Consider the following 18,899-nt stretch of genomic DNA (forward strand, 5'->3'; position numbering starts at 1 on the left):
ATAAGTTTGCCAATTTAATGCAGTATGAAAGCTAATTATGTAACAACAGCACACAAAGAAATTTAAAACTACCTCATGAACACTTTAGCCAGCTAGCTAACTCTAGGTAGTTAGTGTTTTGCTTAATGTTAGCCTAGTTATTGATAGCTACAGTACAGTAAGTTAGCGAGCAGTTAATGTTAGTAAAATATCTGACTTAATTAATACTAGCTATCTAGCATCAAACCAAACAGTAATTTTATATAATACAGTAAGCTGTATAGGATTGCAAATTATGTGTACAGCAGACGTATACAGTAACGTATTGTATTATTTTACATAGTATAAAGTAACACATAATCCAGTACATTTGCTCATTTGACTGATGCTTTGCAACTTATCATTGATGCAATATACAACTGAGCTGAAGGTTAAGGGTCTTGCTTAAACAAAAGACACACTTCCGTTGAGGCTTCCATGTTTTTTTCTTCCACTTTGCACGTAAAATCCGAACATTTCAACAATGAACGTTTCACAATTTATCTTTACAAACTTTTTACCATGGAATTTACTTCCGCAAGGTTTTTTTTTTTTTTTTATATATATAATTTGTTTCATTACGAAACATTTTACAAATGTTTTACAAGGTAATTTCTCCAGCTACATTTCTAAATGTAGTTTTTTCGGTTTACAAACATTTTACTATGTATTTTATGTCATGAACAAACTTTACCCAGTGAAATGTATTTCATCCCTGAACATCCACTGTAATTTGTCTCTACAACCGATTTACAGTGTAATTTACTTCCACAAACATTTTATATAGTGGTTTATCAACAAACATTGTAATTTATTTCCTCAACAAACTACAACTTACAGCTAGGTCGAAAACTTCGAATTTTAGTAGAAAGACTAATTATATTGGAATACTTTTGAGATATTCTTAATATTTCTATGTACAAACTTTAACTTTCTCACATGTTCTCACACTTGGATATATAGTCTGAACTGAGGCTTCAGGCTATATATCCAAGTGTGAGAAAATTACATCTCACTTTTAATAAAAGTATCAAGTATCAATAGAGAGTTCACTTGATACTTGATACTATTAAAAGTGAGATACAATTGCATGAGTAGTTAAGGGTCTTGTTCAAGGCTATAACAGTGGCTCTCTGAGTGTCCTGGGTTTTAAGCTCTTCGGATTACCAGTTCAGAATCTTTACCATTGACTTTATATTAGCAGATACAGTATATCACATAAAAAGCAGCTTTGATCTGGTGTAAATGTTTGGACCACATCTTAGCTGTTCCGGTATAATGCTTTACTGAGGAAGCAGATGCATTCTGGATGCAGATATAAACAGGACACATCTAAGACTGGGCCATTTAAATCCTGCCCTGTATGTGTGTGTGTGTGTGTTTTCGAATCTTGATGGTGACTAAATGTCCCATAAGGATAAAAATATCTGACAGTTTTGACCTTGTGGGGACATTTGGCTTACTGAGATTAAATATATGGTTATGTTTAGGTTTAGCATTGCATTAATTAGCTAAATTCATAATAATTTCAGTGGTACATAAGGATAGGGAGACAGACATGTGTGTGTGTGTGTGTGTGTGGGTTTCAAGTACCTTTCGCAAGTACTGTTTCATCACTGTTATTTTCGTTGCGCAATCTCTCACACAGGGCGCCGCAAGATAAATGGCTTGCTAAAACACTGTATACACAAACACACACACACATACACACACACACACCTTTAAGTCCCACAGTGACACTTAGGAATGAGGCAGTGCAAATGAGGAAAAGCTGAAAGTGGCGCTGAGCAGACCAGCATTTCCACACTACTACAGCACCATCACGATGTCAGGCAGGCCATTAAAAACACCTCTTAACTGCCTTAAGAGGAAAGGTCTGTACTGTGTGGGTGTGAAAACATGAAGAACACGAATGACACTTGCACGGAGTAACATTACCTTCTATGGCCAATCCTTTCCTCATTATTCACATATCGCATTACCTCAGCATCTACTTCCTCATTCAAGAGGTAAAAGAAATGCAAACCAGAAGTGAGAGTGAATGAAATTCTTTGAAAAAAATGCACTTTGATTAAGAAACTACCATGTAAACAGCAATTTTTACTCACCTTAATCTAATTAAGGTCATAATCGAATTAAGCTCTAATCGAATTAAGACAGGTGGAGTACTCCTGTTTTAGTCGCATTATGGACGTGTATTACAGACATGTAAACACCTTAATCACATTATTAACGTCGTGTGGGAGTTTTCACCGCATTTTGTGACAGGACACATACACACACGGCAGTTTTACGTTTTACGGCGAACAAGAGAGTTTGGCCACGTCCCAAACCGCATACTTTCCTACTATAGGCCTGTAGTGGGGAAAAATACATGTATCTCGGCTACTATATAGACGGTAACTACGCGATTTGGGACACACCCACCGCTTCAAGCAGTTGTCTATTAGCATGTACAGCATGAAAAATAATTAACTGCACTTAAAGCGTTCGTAAAAAAAAAATAAAAACACCCAAAACTGTATACGGTACCATAACGTAGATGAACTGTATGTTGATACGTGAAATTCTGGAGGGACGTCGGACGGCGTGGCGCGGTGACGTAATGACGCGGGCTGTTAATGTAATTATGTTCTAAAACATGTAAAATGGGTACATGACAGGAGTATTCTAAAAGCGACTCATGTAAACACCTTAATCACAATATTATCTTACTCAGATTAAGGTCAATAATTAGATTACTGCTGTCCGTGTAAACGGAGTCACTGTTACCACCCTGAATGAATTATTTTCCAGTAACAGAGCATCCCAAAGTGGTTTGTTCCGCTTATGCAAGAGAAATTTGCCAGAATGAACATTTTTAACTTCATGAACATCATGATTTTTATCCGTTTATAGTTACATGTAATGTTGTGGACGTTCCACGAATCCAGTTACCTCTTCATATTGCTTACGTCATAGTAGATAGCAGGATGTTTTTTTGGTCGAGCGTCTGCTATATTATAGTCTGTGTTGATATAGAAATGGTAAAGCTTTAGAACGAGTGATTTAGTCGGAACTACCGTGAGAGCCGCTGTTATGGAAAATGAATGACCTCCTGAATTCTGATACGTTTAATCATGTGCTTTAGACTTCTGCTTTTTGGGTATTTTTCCAGTATTTCCAGTACTCAGTACTCAGTATTTCCAGTACTAAGAATTTTATAATTTTTAACTTCTGCTTTTTTCTATTTTTATGATGCAACACGCCCTGAGACAGCTTCATCGTTTCATAAGGACCTCGTTAAATAAGGTTACATAACTGAACACAGCGTCTGTGACGGGTCTTGAATCGTTACAGCACAAATGAAATGAGCAGGATGGAACCCGATACTGGTATCTGGTTTCAGTTTCATGTACTCGTTTTAAAAAAAAAAAGCCCAAATCTGTACTGTATGCATCTTCCTACACTACATGTAATAAAACACCTTATGGCATTTACACAATATCTTAAACGGTAGAGAGCATGTGGGATGGACCCGAGCACGGAGAGCAGGATCAGCAAGCGTGGGGTGCCATGAATGAGTACAGGGTGCCAGGAAGCATTGAAGGGAACCTGAGCACTTCCTTTCTGCGAGCACTGAGCACTAAGGCTATACGCTTCCTTTCTGCGAGCACGTTTTTAACGAACCGCGCGCACCGATTCTGCTCTGCGCACGCTCAGGTTGTCCGCATTCACAGTGTCTATTAAAGATACTGTTTATACAATAACAGAAAACTCAGCATGAGGAGTTCATTACTAGCGCCACATGGCAGCAACTAACGTAAAAACAGCTATAAAAATGAGATCTTACAGAATGACCCTTATCAGTGTATACAGGATTTTTGTGTGTGTGTGTTTCTTGAAGCGAAAATCGCTTGATGTTGCTGTGGATTTTTTTCGAACGTTGCGACTCAGCTTGCGGTGCTTTTCTTTTACTCGAATCGGCGTAATTGCAGTTTCACGAAATTGTTTTGCGCGGTCTTTCGCCGTGATGTTTGTTGGTAAACGAGACCTTTTATCTGTACTCGTGTTCGACGCACGCGAATCGAAGAGCGCTTCGGTTCAATGTGTGTCGGGATGACGTCACATGACACGCCTTGACCCAAATCTGCGGTAATTTTGAACAATTGCAAGCTCCTTTGAATATTACGGAGTTTGCTTGATTTTGAGTTCATTTCTGCGATCGCAAAACTGCAAAATCCTGTAGGGACCGCCATCTTGATTTATGTACTGTAGGTTACTCATCTCTGGATCAGTGTCGGTATTGGTATCGATGAGTACCAAAAAAGTATTTGTACTCTGTCTGAAAAAGTAATTCTCTCCTTCTTATTTGTTCTATTGTGCGAGATCAACAAATGTTCACACACTTTTTCTTTTGAATAGATACACACATATATAGATATATATCATTCCCTATAGATCATTCCCTGTTTATTTATTTTACCCATTCTGTCCTGCGTTTTGTTTTTATTGGTTTTTTTTTTTGGTTTTTTTTTCAGGATTTGCGCGTGAAGCTGGAGCATGAGCGAGAAAAACGGTGAGTCAGAGCCCATTTGTTTCTTTCCACACATCCTCACCAGGCAAGCACTGGCTTTTCCGGACTACGGGGGGGAGGGGGGGAGGGGTTGGGGGTGGGGGTGGATGGTGGATATGAGGGGGATAAAACTGATGTTCTGCCAAAAAAAACGTTCCTAGAGCGCTTTGACATTTAACTTTTTCTTTGTGTTTTCACCAAACCAGCCCAGTTTAGGGGGAGAGGGAGCCAATATTTGAGCTCAGTGACACATCCCGGATTAATTCTCAGAGGCCTATAGTTGAGCCGTTCGCCCACACATACAGTCTGTCTCATTTTCTCCCAAACGGAAAAGAAAGCCAAACACAGAAACGACACGCTACGGAAAAGCGAAGACCCTCCCTCGGGGCTCATTTTATAATAAAGCCACATCACAGACACGAAGTTTGGACGTGTTTGCATCTCGGAAAACGTCCTCGATTCAGGGGAAATTGGACAGTGGATCAGACACTTTAGTACGAGTGCATGCTGGGAAAATCTACATACACTGTAGTCTGAAAGTTTCCCAGAAGCCTCAGCTTACTTTCTGGGTGCTTTTTGAGATAACACACATGCAGAACGCAGCTCAAGTCTCTCTAATTGGAAGAAAAAGCTCTTGTCTTGCCGTTGACAGTGACGTTCTTTTCTGTTCCAGCCAATTAGAGAAAGATGAATCATCTCCTCCAGAAAGGAGCTGACTATACTTAGGAATCCATCCATCCATCCATCTTCAACCGCTTACTCCTTTTCAGGGTCGCGGGAAACCTGGAGCCTATCCCAGGGAGCATCGGGCACAAGGCGGGGTACACCCTGGACAGGGTACCTATACTTAGGAATAGATATGGAAAGTGCTGTCCAGAATTATTGCCACCATTTCTAAAAACAACACAGTGCAGTGATTCTTTGCTAGTCCTTGACGTTTACAATAGTTTGATGTAATATCAAATTCACTGAATTTTTCTTCACTTACCCCAGATCCAGCCAATCAGCCAAGACACCTTTTTTCGCAAGTAAGAATTGTACCAGAAAGCCAGAACGTACGTGGAGTCAGCTCCAGAATTATTGGTGCTCTTAGAAAAGATTGGTTAAAAAAGGTTATTCCGATTCTGTAGATGACCTTAGATTGGTCAATATTTTATGTAATTTATTCAAAGGTTAGATTACGTGACTTAACAGTGTTATTGAAGCAAGTATATAAAGATTTGGCCAGGATTTGACCAGGCTGAGGTAGACTGTCATTCGCTTAGTATTTCCAGTACAATATCAAAGAAGGAAATGTCAGGAACCAAACATGTCTTGGCTGAAAGATTATATTTGAAGTAAAGGGAAAATTGTGCAACAAAAACGACACGATTTGACAAGAAAACGTGAGAAAAATGTTAAAAATGAAGAAAGACCATTATTTTAAGTATTGGATACTTTACTCCAAAACTTGGCACTGTAGCAGGCTTAGTTAGTGTTCTGGAAAGTTCCACTCTTTAAGACATTACTGTGACAATAGCACTCTGTTATCCAGTCGAAGCCTCATCAGTAGACTCTGCTGGTGTCAGCTCGGCAAGCGAAGTGCCCTAATTGGAGCCACTTGAGGTTTTTCTTTCCTCCGTAAACGGCTGAAGCGGTGGGACAGGAAAGAGGTGAGCGCCGCTCTCCATGCCAGCTTCTGCTTATCTAAACGCATTGAGGAAGGAAAGCCTTCTCGTTCCGTATGTCCTTTCGTCTCTCTCTCCGAGCCATATTTTCCCCTGCGCTCTGTTTCCGGCCACGACTTCTCCTCTGTCTTTTTCCGGACTTTAGAAGAAGCGTTTGGATTCGTTTCTATCACATCTTGAACATCATGAGAAGCGGAAGTGCAGAGACTAAGATCTCATATCCGATCGCCACAAAGAGAAACTTCACCTGACAGTTCCCAGTGCACGGATTTCCCAGAATTCTTCACTCCATGGGCCAAATCCAGAGCCATTAAGGTGGAGATAAGAGGGCATTTGATGTAGCGATGCCAAGATGCGATCAGTAAACAGTGGCTAATTTGGCGGCGAGATTCCGATGGACGTCCCATGTGGGAGGTTTAGGGGTTATTTAAAAGCAGCAGATAGTAGGAGATGCTGAGGGATTGTGGGATATGTTGGACAAAGCAGAGATGAACTTTAGTGGTACACAGGAAACCAGCTGCAGCCAACACTGCTTCGCCCCCCCCCCCAGGAAGCTCTATCTGCCTTTGTGTGAGCTCTGATGTGAGGAACGCTGGTGTTGAAACAGAGCCCCGTTCCAGCCGCTCGTGCCAAATGCACACACAACCATTTTACATTCACGTTCCAAAGCAGAAGCTTTTTTCTCCAAAGTAGCAAACAAGTAAGGCAGAATCCAGTGCAAGAATAGAGCTGAGTGGTTCGAGGTCAAGGGCCTCTCTGGCAGTCCTGGGATTTGAACTCACGTAGGCATTTTGTCTACTAGCGCAGAACTTGACCTGCTGAGCTAGCATTTCTCTAATCGCATACATAATTCCCACACAGTAGAGGATCTCTTTCTCTCAGTGCTTAATCTTTGCTATACCGCTGTGCCATTTAATTCTCAAATCTGATTGATCAGATGTTCATTTTCTGCAGATCTGACAGTTCCACCTTGTAATAACGTGCTCGTTCTAATATATTATCGTTTCTTTAGTAACAACTCATTTGCATGTGTTGTATGGATGGTGAACACACAACTTTTCCACATAAAGAGATTTAAAGCGTGTGTGATTGGTCATATGATGAAGCTTTCTAGAAGGAGTCTCCAGTGTCAGCATTTTGCTGTTTAAAAAGCTGGTAAAGCTGAACGTTTTTCCAACACGAGGAAGTCCTGGAGTAGTTTACATTGTCCGATTTCTTGGAAACTTGAAAAGCTGCGTTCTTTTTTATAGACTTTTTATTCAAGAGAAAGAAAACGATTGCTAACCGTATTGCTAACTGTAAGGGGATAAAAATGACGACAACAATCCAATTGTTGTGGATTGTTGGAAAATAATCGACTTCGGGTTGGAAAGAGTGACTCCGCTTCACATTGGGCCGCTTTCTTTAGTTCATTGCGAGATTAGCTGCATCGTGTACATGTTATTATACTTATTGTACTTATTATGCTACATCAGCTGTGTTATGTGACAGTGTGTAAGTACGCGACCCTACAGTAGAACAGTAGGTTTATTCCATTTTACGGTAACGCTTTACAATAAAAAATGTTACAATAGAAACAATAGAGGGCGCACGGTGGCTTAATGGTTAGTACTTTCGCCTCACACCTCCAGGGTCGGGGGTTTGATTCCCACCGTGGCCCTGTGTGTGCGGAGTTTGCATGTTTTCACCGTGCTGCGGGGGTTTCCTCCGGGTACTCCGGTTTCCTCCCCCAGTCCAAAGACATGCATGGTAGGCTGATTGGCATGTCCAAAGTGTTCATAGTGTATGAATGGGTGTGTGAATGGGTATGTGTATGTGATTGTGCCTGATGCTCCCTGGGATAGGCTCCAGGTTTCCCTGTGACCCTGAAAAGGATAAGCGGTATAGAAGATGGATGGATGGAGAAGCAATAGAAACCCTTACAGAATTTGTAATGGTTGGAATTGTATTGGTTTTTATGGAAACTCTAATGGTCCCTGTGGTTCTCTACTGGTCATTTCTACTGGCATTCTACTGGTGGCCTGTTATGTCTAGTATATCATGTCCATTAAGTACCAATAATGGTAATGGTTTTAATGGTCATCTGATGGGTTGTAATGGTATTTGTAGTGGAAGCCATTAGAATTTCTGTGATGGTTTCTGTTGTTGTTGTTGTGTTTTTTTTTCCAGCAGGGATTATCTAAATAATTTCGAATTATGTGCGTTTCATTCATATTCTTTCTTATAGAGGATGTTTGATTTAGTTTACCCCTGCGTGTTAATGTATACATTAACTAACAAACATGTACTAACATGTACTTACTCTCGCCGTAGTTAAGGTTAGCTCTTTATTAGTTCGGGATTAGTACCTGCATTACCTCATCATTATTTTATGTTTAAGTAAGTATTAATTCAGGAGTTAGTGCATGATTATTTATGTACTGTTATTGTAAAGTGTTACCCATTGTATTTTTCAGCCATGTTCTAGAAGAACCAGTGTATATCCAGGGTTTATAAAGCTGGTGAAAATGAAACGGTTAAAATTACACTGGTTTGATCTTTGACCCTTTTTTTTTGTTCGTCTCCTGTAGGATCATTCCCTTCCAAAGACCGCTGAAGTTCAGAGAACTTCTGCAGAAAGTGACCGAGGCCTTTGGTCAGCACATGGACCTTTACTGCCCTGACAGAGAGGTAAAAAAAAAAAAAAAAAAAATCGCCTCAGGGAATATAGAAGTAGTCAGTAGTTAACACTATAGTGCGTATTAGTCGTTGTTATATTATCAACACACGTTAAATAAAAAGAAAACGACCTCATGAATTACACTCATAAAGTTACTCTGAAACAGGATATTATTTCATTCTTGCTTAATTTATTTGAACCATGTCAAATAAATAGCCTAATCTAGAATGCTAATTCAGCTAGCTAAGGGTTTCAGGGGCAGAAAATGGCTAGCTTACACAGCTAACGACACAGCTAACACAGCTAACAGTACATTCTCAAGCTAACACTAGGTACTCTCCTAACTCTAACATGTCTGCTTATGTCTGTGACTTTAGTAATTGAAGCAAAACACTGCATTAACGGCAGATAGTTATGTTTATGGCATTTTCTGACAGGGCATGACGTGTTTTTAAAGCTGAAAATGTTCTCGTCGCTATAAATTATACATTAGCAGTGACTAATTTCACTCGAACTAGATTTAATTGAGTAATTAGCATGCTAATGAGCTAGTTTTAATGCTGACTCATTTATGCTAAATAGTAACACATTAATGCTAAATAATCCACAAATGAGCCATGTTTGTTTTAACCCTGGATTAGCACTGATGGATAAATGAACCACTTTTTTTGTCAGTTAGTTGGGAAAAAAAAGTTTGAGCTAGTTTTGTGTTTTGGTATGTTAATGCTAGTTTGTGGGTTAGCATGTTTAATAATGTTTCATATTTATATTAATGTTTAATGAATATTTAGCAAACTAAAAGAAGATCTGTAGTAGTTCATGAGTTTCACTTTACAGATTGCCGATAGAGGATGTAGGATTGAAGAAATCCATCATTGTTTAGAGAAAATAAACTATAATTGGGATTTTTATTGCCTTTGTAGCTGAATGATCAAATACAAATTGATGATTGAATTAGAAGACAGGTGAACATATTGAATCGTTTGCCATAGAAGTCTTGAATGTGTGTGTGTGTGTGTTTCTGTGCATGTGTGTGTGTGTGTGTGTGTTTACAGACGCTGGTAGCTCTAAAGTGTCAGGAGGATTTGGACCGAGCCGTGTCAAGTTTGAGCTCCAGTTCAGGAACAAAGGGTGTGCTGAGAGTTGTGCTGAAAACTTCTACTAACAACCACGTGAGTGTAGACACACACACACACACACACACACACACACACACCTAAACCTACACCTACACCTAATCACACACTCTAGGCCCAGACTATGGATCTGGGATTTTTGGCACTAGGAAGCTGGAACTGTTTTCTGCTGCCGTACCAAAGGTTCTAGTTGGATGGTTTTTAGAAGCTAGTTAGTAGCTCGGATCGGAACCGACAGGAACTGATCAGAAGCAGGATTAGTATTGGTAGGATTGTGCCTGCATACCTGTTCACCGGTGTGTGTGTTTGTGTGTGTGTGTGTTTTTCTCTCTTTGTCTGTCTGTCTCTCTTTGTCTGTCTGTCTCTCTTTGTCTGTCTGTGTCTCTCTCTCTTTGACCGTCTGTCTGTGTGTCTCTATCTCTGTCTGTCTGTCTGTCTGTATGTGTGTCTCTCTGTCTGTCTGTCTCACTCTCTCTCTCTTTGTCTGTCTGTCTATCTGTGTCTCTCTCTTTGTCTGTCTGTCTGTCTATCTCTTTGTCTATCTGTCTGTGTCTCTCCCTCTTTGTTTCTCTTTCTCTCTGTCTGCTTGTGTGTGTCTCTGTGTGTCGGTTTGATGTCTGACTCTCTGTCTGTGTATCTCCCTTTTTGTCTGTCTGTCTCTCTCTATTTGTCTGTGTCTCCAACTGTCTGTCTGTGTCTCTCCCTTTTTGTCTTTCTGACTGTCTGTCCTTCTGTCTGTCTGCCTCTGTCTCTTTGTCTGTCTGTCTGTCTGTCTCTCTCTTTTTCATGTTTGTCTATGTGTCTGTCTCTCTATCACTCTCTGTCTCGCTCTCCCTCTCTCTCTATCTCCCTCTCTCTTTCTCTCTCTCTCACTCTCTCTCCCTCGCTCTAGTTCCTGCAGGTGAACAGCAGAGATAAGCAGAGTGAGATGAAGTCGTCTCGGTCTCTGGGAGACCTGAAAGGTTCTTTGCTCAAAGGATCCGAAAGAGTGCGCAAACACTCCACAGGTGACACACACACACACATACACACACACACACACACACACACACACACACACACACAGGTTTTTTCCCCCACCACTCAACAGGTTTATCACTCTCTGAGCAGTGGAGATTGAGAGATAGAGAGCTCTGAGTTTTGTCATTTACACTGTTCAGAAGTTATCAGCGCCCGAGTGCCGCTTTGACGTCATGCAAACGCAAATAAAGGCGGATTAGTTGCGGAAGATATAGCCACATTTGACTAATCCGTAATGTTCACGACCCGCTACAGATTCAGTGCAAATCAGTCATCTGTGTGTTTCCTGCTGCATTTCAGGGCCTGATGGCCATACCAACTTCAGCTTCACTCATCAAATAAAGTACTGAAGCGGACAGATTGAATCATTTGTGATTATTCTTAAAAATATATTGACAAATAACTGCTCCAACACGCTGGTGTTTTGGGATTTGCAAGATTCAGACATGACTCAAATTTACACAACAATTTTAGTAGGCAGAATTTATCTTTTTTTTTTTTTTACATTTCAGACACACCCACTGTGTTATCACAAGGGTATTTGTGTTTTATTTGTAAAGATACTGTTCATATTCCTGAGATAAAGTCTGTCCCATTTAAAAAAAAACCTTATCTTCTAAGTTCGCTGATTATTTTGGAACAAATAACATGATTCCTGTGCTAAAGTCTGGCATAATTCCAGACTTTAATGAACGGACAATTCGGTGCTGGATTATTAGCGTGTATGTGTGTGTGTGTGTGTGTAGTGTAGTGTTGGTAGAGGAACAGGATAAATCTCACAGCCTCGCCACAGCAGAATTCACCTTTATAGTGAGAGAGGGTTAAAGACAGAGCAGACATGTGATGGACAGACAGAGACATGCAAAAAAAAAGGTGAGCTGAGAGAGAAAGAAAGAAAGAAAGAGAGAGAGAGAGAGCTCAAAGCAATCCTTCAAACACTCCTTTGGCAAACGCTCCAATGACCAACTCACTCCTTTACCCATCTTTATACCCGAGCGAAAGAGAATACACAGGGATTTAAAAAAAAATATATATCTCCTTCAGGGTTCACTTTTCCCCCCTCGTTTTTTCTCCTTATCTCTCATGTGAATGAATGAGCGAGAGAAGAGAAGGAGACCGAATGCGATCCTGAAGAACATGTTCTTCACTCGGAGTGGCAGTTCTGTCCTCCAATGTTAGAAAACATTCGGCCGATGAATAGAATAACGTTCTCATTGGACAGATCTCATCTCAGGAGCTTGAGCACTACTTCATTTACAGGAACTCTCTCTCTCTCTCTCTCTCTCTCTCTCTCTCTTTCGAACAGTGAAGGGTATTATGCCATTCCCCTGCGTATTACAAACGCTGTCTATTTGGAGGCAGGATACCATTGAGTCGTGTCTGAATAAAATGTTTGCGTTGGATAATAGCTGCCTTCACACGGCTGATTTCTTAACGCAGTGCGCGTGTATCCTTTAGGTATCCCAGAATCCCACGCATCGAGACGACAGATAGATGATTTATCTTAATATATAGCCGGCTATATATCTGCTATCCCTGATGTTCCTTTATTTTATGAGGACCTAGTGAACATTTGCTGTATCTTGGCATCAAAAGTGATGTGCGCGGGCTTTGAAGCATTCCTCAAAGCTTACACATATTTAAAACGTGTAATTGGAAGGTACGACGGCGTTTTTCCATAAGGAAACGTCTAGGAAACATTTAGGAAACGTCTAGGAAACGTTTATGAAAACGTTTGGGGAAAAAAGCTGCCATAATGAAAGCGATACAGGAACTAATTTAAGTGGATGTTACATACTATTAAAATGTACTTATAAATGGATAAAAAGTATGTCTTGTTCTTAAATAAATAACCAGTAATAGAGTTATTCAGCGATTTAGACCTAAATAAAGTATGTCAGTATATCATGTAAATGATAATCGGCACATATACGAGATATAAGAGATATATGGGATACACTCTGTTGTTAATCTTTCTCTTTCCCTATTAGAGAGTGCATGAGACAGAGAGAAAGAAAAAGAAAGGGAGAGAGAGAGAGGGATGGCTGGAAGTCGTGCGCCCTGTTACTTTAATATTAATCTGTAAGAGTGGGCAGTGTTTATCCTGCTAATTGGGCTGAAAGACGACACCACTTTAAACACATATGACTCTTTTCTTTTCCATTTCTGGCACTCTCAATAAAAAAAAACATGTCCCCGTGACCCTTTTTCATTTCTCTGTCTGTCTGTCTGCCCTCGTCTGCTCTTATCCGACTGTGTCTGTGCTCCGGCGTCTGTCCCTCACATTATCTCCGTCCTAAAGCAAGCCTCTTTTCACCTCTTCACCTCTTTTAGTCCATCTCTGCTTTCTTATTGTCAAGCCCGTACGTGTAGACTTATCTCAATTTCATTCTTTCCTGTCTCTTTCTCTGGCTTTCTCACTCACTCACTCACTCTTTCACTCTTTGTGTTTTCTATATTACACACTGGGTTGTGTTTTTTTTCTCTCTCTCTCTTTTTTTCGGTCATTTCTTTCCAGTTCTTTCATACCCTCTCCTTCAGCTTTGCTTATTCCTTACGAATCGGACTCCGGCTCTATCTCACTCAGCTTTCTCTTTACTTAAAGTGACCTGGAGATTCAAAACAGATTTTTCGGACCCTTTTCAGGTCCGTGCAGCTTAAAACAGCAGTTTGTCAAATTTTAGAGCCCTCTGCTGTCTGTGCGGAGAATTACAATTCCGATAAAGATTCGAATCGACGAGAATTCACTCCTAATTCACCTCTAAATGACTCTACGCTCTCTGCTGAAACTATATTTACCTCAAGAGTTGAATTATTATGACTTGTGGCTATCATTTCTGGGTCAGAAAAGTGTCAACAAAAGCCTGAGATGAAGAAACTAGATCCGTTGCATGACAATACTGTCAGACAGTTCACACTATATATATATGGAAATTGTTTTGGGTGACTTTAATTACACCCTCATAACAAACCGATCCATTGGATCGTGGATAAGGTGGAGAAGTATCGCTCTTTTCTCTCTCTTTTATCGCTTAAGCGCAGAGTTAATCCAGTCCTCCTTCTCTTTCTGTCTAACCCTAACCCTAACCCCTGGACCCATCTTTCGACCTCTGTTGGATTAGTGTCAGGGCTATCTCTCGATCTCTGTATTTTTCTCTAGGCTCTCTGCACACGGGGAGGCGTTCTCCACCGCCTGGCAGCGTGCCCGAGGAGCAGCAGCAGATTGCGCGCCAGGGCTCCTACACCAGCATCCACAGCGAGGGAGAGTTCATCCCCGAGACGCCAGATCCCAACGTAAGCACCGGCACGAAATCCGCCGCCGTTCACTTCGAGAGCGCGAATTCTGATGAATCGAATGAATTTAGAAACGGTGGAGTCTCTAAAGTCTCCTTCCTCATGGCAGACCAAACACAGAAGAGACTGCGTTCGAGATTTGATTTAACGAGTCGTTTTTCCTGCAGGTCATGGACCCTTTCGGTAGTGCCGACGGTTCCCTCTCTAGCAGCTGCCAGTCCCTGGACCAAGCTCTGGACAGGTGAGAGGAAGCTTCCGTGTGTGTGTGTGTGTGTATTGAATGCGGCTCCGTGCAGAGGGAATGAATCAGAATACTGCAGGGGCCGGACAGGAAGTTGCTCACGTTGCTGTGGCCTTATCAGGACGCCTAAGTTCCGGAGTGATCGCGTGCTGCCTCTGAACAAAGGAAACACATAGAGAGAGAGAGAGAGAGAGAGAGAGACGGAGAGAGAGATGGAGAGACAGTCAGCCAACATGAGAGTGAAAGTCTGAAGGGAGGCGGTTAAATTGATTTAACATTGTTCCTCGGGCAAATTGCGTCGAGTAAAATGTAATGGTGTAGGACAGACCGAGAGAGTGAGAGTGAGACAGGAGAGAGAGAGTGAGAGAGTGAAACTTGTGCTACCTGTACAAGCCTTATCTGGCCCCTGGCTTTCCGAACAATGTCAGGAAACGAGTGCATGGAAATTTCTTCCCTCTCTCCGGGCGTGTGTGTGTGTGAGTGTGTGTGTGAGTGTGTGTGCGCTATCCGGGGCCTCGTCCCCTGCGCCGCTGACGTCATCAGCCTGGAGGCAGTAACGCAGAGCTGGACAATCCACATTGCAGGCTGTGACCTTCTGCTCTGACCTTCTACACAGTCCATTTAAAAACAGTCACTGTCGGATTTAGACGAACCGACCCGGTCAGAAAAAAAGAAACCCGACAGGCCGAGAAGCGACGATGAGTCAGGAGTTAAACAAGTATAAATTCGGAAGATTTCGTTATTGTGGGGCACGGTGGATTAGCGGATAGCACGTTTACCTCACACCTCCGGGGTTGGGGTTCGAATCCCGCCTCCGGCCCTGTGTGTGCAGAGTTTACATGTTCTCCCTGTGCTTCGGGGGTTTCCTCCAGGTACTCCAGGTACTCCAGTTTCCTCCCCCAGTCCAAAGACATGCGTTGTAGGCTGATTGGCATGTCCAGATTGTCCATAGTGTGTGTGTGATTGTGCCCTGCGATGCGTGGGAACCCCGTCCAGGTTGTTGCCCCCGCCTTCGAGTTCTCTGGGGTGGGTTCTAGGTGCTCCGTGACCCGGTGTAGGATAAGCGGTATAGAGGATGGATGGATGGATGGATGGATGGAAAATTGCTACTGTATTTTGACACTTACGGTAAAAATGAGCATACGAGTCGTCTTTTACGCTGTTGTGCACATTTCTGGCCACAAGCTTCAGAATCTCGACGGTTTACAAGCTGATTCTGTTTCAAACACAAACACAAACGAACCGGTTGACTGTTTCCTTTTCCTTTCGCAGTCCTCCGTTCTCCCAGAACAACCGCGACAACAATTACCTGAACCTCAACTACGACTATAAAGGTAAAAGATGAAAGTCCTGATGCTGGCGCTAATGGCGGCCATGTTTGTTTTTTAAAAATAATATCTTCTTCTCCTCCTTTTTCATCTCCTGTCTCTTGTTCATATATATATATATTCTGTCCTTCTTTCTTTCTTTATCCGTGTTCTCTTTTTCCTTTTCAATCATTCTCTTTTTTCTTTTCTTTCCTTTTATCTCATTCGGTTCTTTTCTTTTTTCTCCCTCGTTCTCTTCTTATCTCTCGCTATCGCTTCACTTTTTTTCCTCTTCTTTTCTCGCTGATTGTTTTCTTTCCTCTGATCGCTTCTCTCGTTGTCTTTTTTTCCTTTTTTCTTTTCTTTCGTCTTCTTTTCCCTTCTCTCTCGCCCTGTCCTCTTCTCTTATTAGCTGCTCTGTTCTTCATTCTTCTCATTTTCCCTGCACCTTTCTTTACTTTTCTCGATTCTCCTTTGTAACATTCTCTTTTCTCACTGTTTTCTTTCCTGATCTCTGCTTTTCTCTCTCTTTTATCTCCTGTGATCTGTTTTCTTGTGTGAGTTTCTCTTAAACCGTTACTTCTCTTTTCTCTGTTTTCTTTCCTTTTATCTTCATTCCATCTCTCTCTCCCTCTCTCTCTCTTCTTTTATTATCTATACTCTTCTTTGCCATTCTAGTTTTCTCTACACTTTTTCACTTATCATTTTTTTATTTAGCTCTTCTTTTCTCCCCTTGTCTCTTCTCTGATCTTGCGTCCTTCATTACTTCTCTCTCCTTTTCTAGTCTTTTCTCTTCACCTTTCGTTTTTATCAGCTGTTTTCATCTCTTCTCATCTTTTCTCTTCTCATGTCTTCTTTTCTATCTCTTTTCTCTTCTCTTCTTTTCTCTTCTCATCTCTTCTCATCTCTTCTTTTCTCCTCATCTTTTCTCTTCTCATCTCTTCTTTTCTCTTCTCATCTTTTCTCTTCTCATCTCTTCTTTTCTCTTCTCATCTTTTCTCTTCTCATCTCTTCTTTTCTCCTCATCTTTTCTCTTCTCATCTCTTCTTTTCTCTTCTTTTCTCTTCTCATCTCTTCTTTTCTCTTCTCATCTCTTCTTTTCTCTTCTCGTCTTTTCTCGTCTCGTCTCTTCTCATCTCTTCTCTTCTTGTCTCTTCTCGTCTTTTCTCATCTCATCTCTTCTTTTCTTTTCTCTTCTCATGTTTTCTCTTCCATATTTTCTTTTCTCATCTCCTCTCGTCTCTTCTCATCTCTTATCGTGTCTTCTCATCCCTTCTTTTCTCTTCTCCTCTTTTCTCTTCTTTTCTTGTATCTTCTCATCTCATCTCTTCTCATCTCCTCTTTACTCTTCTCTTCTCTTCACTTCTCTTCTGGTATCTTCTCTTCCATCAGCATTTTTCTTGTTCCCTTCTCTTTGTTATTCCTCTTGAACAGTGATCAAACAGACCCGATCTCCTTGATTATAAGATCCTCCCAAACACAGGGAGGCTTGTCTGTGAGACACACACACACACACATACACACACACACACACACACACATCACCAGTCGTCTCAGTAAGCATATCTCCATAGAGGCAGGCTGATTTGTTTATTTTGCCTTATGACTCGATTTTTCCTCTCCTTCCTCCGCTTGAATGTACACATGGCCGCGTTGCTGTGGGAGACGCCGCTGAAAACACACTCTTCATACACTCGCCAGCTGCTTTCAATTGCTCCGAACCCAGAGCTGAAGCAGGCAGTGTAGTCTCTCACACACACACACTTTCACTCTGCTCTCTCTCTATCCTGCTATCTCCCTTTCTGTTGCGTTAGTGATAAAGCGTTTTACACAGTGACGCTGCTTTCACAAGGAATGTTTTGGCACGTGTCAGAAAATGTGTTGCTGGTTTGTCGTAGGCGTGTTTTTGGGTGAAGACGAGTGGAGAACTGTTTTTTTGTTGTTGTTGTTGTTGTGTCCTCAATACAAGAATTGCAAGAATTTACATTTTTTCATTTAGTACCGCCCTTCAGAAGCTACGTAAGATATTTACATGTTTCCCAGAAGATAAAATAATAACAATTTACATCAATCACCTTGTTCAAAAGTTTACACCCCCCTCCCGGCTCGTAATGTATCGTGTTGCCTTCTTGTTCATCAGTGAACGTTTGCTCCTTTTGTAATAGTCGTGTATGAGACGAGTCCCTCAGTCGTCCTCAGTGTGAAAAGATGGATCTCAACATCATATAGCGACTGTTGGAAAGGGCTCAAATATGCAGAAGATGCTGGAAATGTAAAGAATGTGCAGGACCTGGAGGATTTCTCTGAAGAACAGTGGGCAGTTTAACTGCTCAGGACAAACAAGAGACTCATGAACAACTATCACAAAACATACAAACATCATGTCGTTGATCATCCAGGTAACGACACACGGGATTAAGAATCGAGCGTGTGTAAACTTTTGAACTGGTTCATTTGTGTAAATTCAGTTATAATTGTGTCTTGTCGATTATAATGTAAACCTCTGTTATGTGAAACAGCATATTCAGGACAGGACTAATTAAAAAAACTAACTGTAATTTTTATGATCTGTCTTTTTTTTAAATTATGAACATTTTGCAGGTTCTACAAGGGTATATAAATTTATGAGCGCAACTGTATATTGTTGAAATGAAGGCTGTTGCCATCTTTGTGTAGCTGCAGTTTGTGTAGCTCGTTTTGTTTTGTTCACATGACTCATGGTACAAGTACTGATCAAAAGTTAATGATGAAAATCCTACTGAGTTCTTATCATGTGTTCATGTTGAGTGTCTATTATTTCTGTATATCAGCTGAGCTCTGTGACTCACTGCTCCCCCTGCAGGCCGACACGGGAAGCACGGGACTTTCCCACGGCAGTTCCACTTAACCAACCGCAGCAAGGACTACGGTGACGGTAAGCTCCATAATACGGTGTAATCTTACACTTTATACTACAGCACTGATGGAGAGTAGTTGAGACTACAAGGCAAATCTCAGGTTTA

General features: G+C 41.2%; 1 protein-coding gene across 5 annotated transcripts in view; it reads left to right on the forward strand.

Annotated features, from left to right (window-relative positions):
• map3k22 (mitogen-activated protein kinase kinase kinase 22) overlaps positions 1–18,899 on the forward strand; it is a 59,315-nt gene that overhangs the window by 25,137 nt on the left and 15,279 nt on the right. For all 5 annotated transcript variants that reach the window (XM_053611562.1, XM_053611558.1, XM_053611559.1 and 2 more), the window contains 8 exons: positions 4,539–4,576; positions 8,811–8,910; positions 9,955–10,071; positions 10,928–11,042; positions 14,216–14,349; positions 14,517–14,590; positions 15,863–15,924; positions 18,740–18,811. In XM_053611562.1, coding sequence (XP_053467537.1) covers positions 4,539–4,576; positions 8,811–8,910; positions 9,955–10,071; positions 10,928–11,042; positions 14,216–14,349; positions 14,517–14,590; positions 15,863–15,924; positions 18,740–18,811 — 712 coding nt within the window. The remainder of the gene's footprint in view (positions 1–4,538; positions 4,577–8,810; positions 8,911–9,954; positions 10,072–10,927; positions 11,043–14,215; positions 14,350–14,516; positions 14,591–15,862; positions 15,925–18,739; positions 18,812–18,899) is intronic.

The sequence above is a fragment of the Ictalurus furcatus genome, chromosome 23 (genome assembly GCF_023375685.1).
Source record: "Ictalurus furcatus strain D&B chromosome 23, Billie_1.0, whole genome shotgun sequence".
Lineage (NCBI taxonomy): Eukaryota > Metazoa > Chordata > Actinopteri > Siluriformes > Ictaluridae > Ictalurus > Ictalurus furcatus.